Source organism: Mandrillus leucophaeus, unplaced genomic scaffold (assembly GCF_000951045.1).
Source record: "Mandrillus leucophaeus isolate KB7577 unplaced genomic scaffold, Mleu.le_1.0 Scaffold23, whole genome shotgun sequence".
Lineage (NCBI taxonomy): Eukaryota > Metazoa > Chordata > Mammalia > Primates > Cercopithecidae > Mandrillus > Mandrillus leucophaeus.
The window spans coordinates 4,136,295-4,136,936 of record NW_012102365.1 but is presented as its reverse complement, the minus strand read 5'-3'; the positions used below and the strand labels follow the sequence as shown (position 1 = coordinate 4,136,936).

General features: G+C 49.5%; 1 protein-coding gene across 1 annotated transcript in view; it reads right to left on the bottom strand.

The window, feature by feature from the left end:
• The window catches only part of LOC105540955 (protein 4.1), a 151,740-nt gene that overhangs the window by 10,471 nt on the left and 140,627 nt on the right, over window positions 1–642 (bottom strand). Inside the window, exon 16 of the mRNA XM_011981742.1 lies at window positions 384–488. Coding sequence (XP_011837132.1) covers window positions 390–488 — 99 coding nt within the window. The 3' untranslated portion in view covers window positions 384–389. The remainder of the gene's footprint in view (window positions 1–383; window positions 489–642) is intronic.

Sequence of the window (642 nt, the reverse complement as noted above, 5' to 3'; positions counted from 1 at the left end):
CAAAAAAAAAAAAAAAAAAAAAAAAAAAAAGAGACTTGAGACAGCAGCGAGCAGAGCAGTAGAGAGAAGAGAGGGGGAAGGTAAAGTGGATTTCCAGCAGGATGCATGAAGACTCAGGACAGGAGATGACTGGGGGCTTATACCCAAGTTTGGGTCCCTTCTCTTACCCAATACTGCTGGCACTGTTACAGGCTGCCTTAGTTGGAGCTAAATACTTAATAATTTCCTATATCTTCCTCATCAGCCTCTCCTTTGCCCTTATCAAGTCCCAGGGTGGACACCTCTTTGTGGGGATGGGCTCCCAGTGTGTCCGAGGGTCCCATCCAGTGCCCTCTCAGGCTGGGACAGTGGGCCCCCTCAGTCCCAGCAGGAACGCCCAGTACCTGAGCTCATTCATCAGCAATTTCGGTCTCCTGGTGGACGACCACCTTGGTCACTGACATGTCTGGGTGCTGCTCCTTTGCCTCCTTGATGGCTTGTACAAGAACCTACAAAAGACAGAAACAAGGGCCATGAGGCAGAAAAAAGCCTGACAGCAAAGGAAGGCAGGGGTCATCATTTCTCTGATGTTCTGACAAATCCAGTACTCCTGTCTGCAGTACCAGGGCAGCTTTGGGCTAAGCCAAGCTGATAATTACCTTA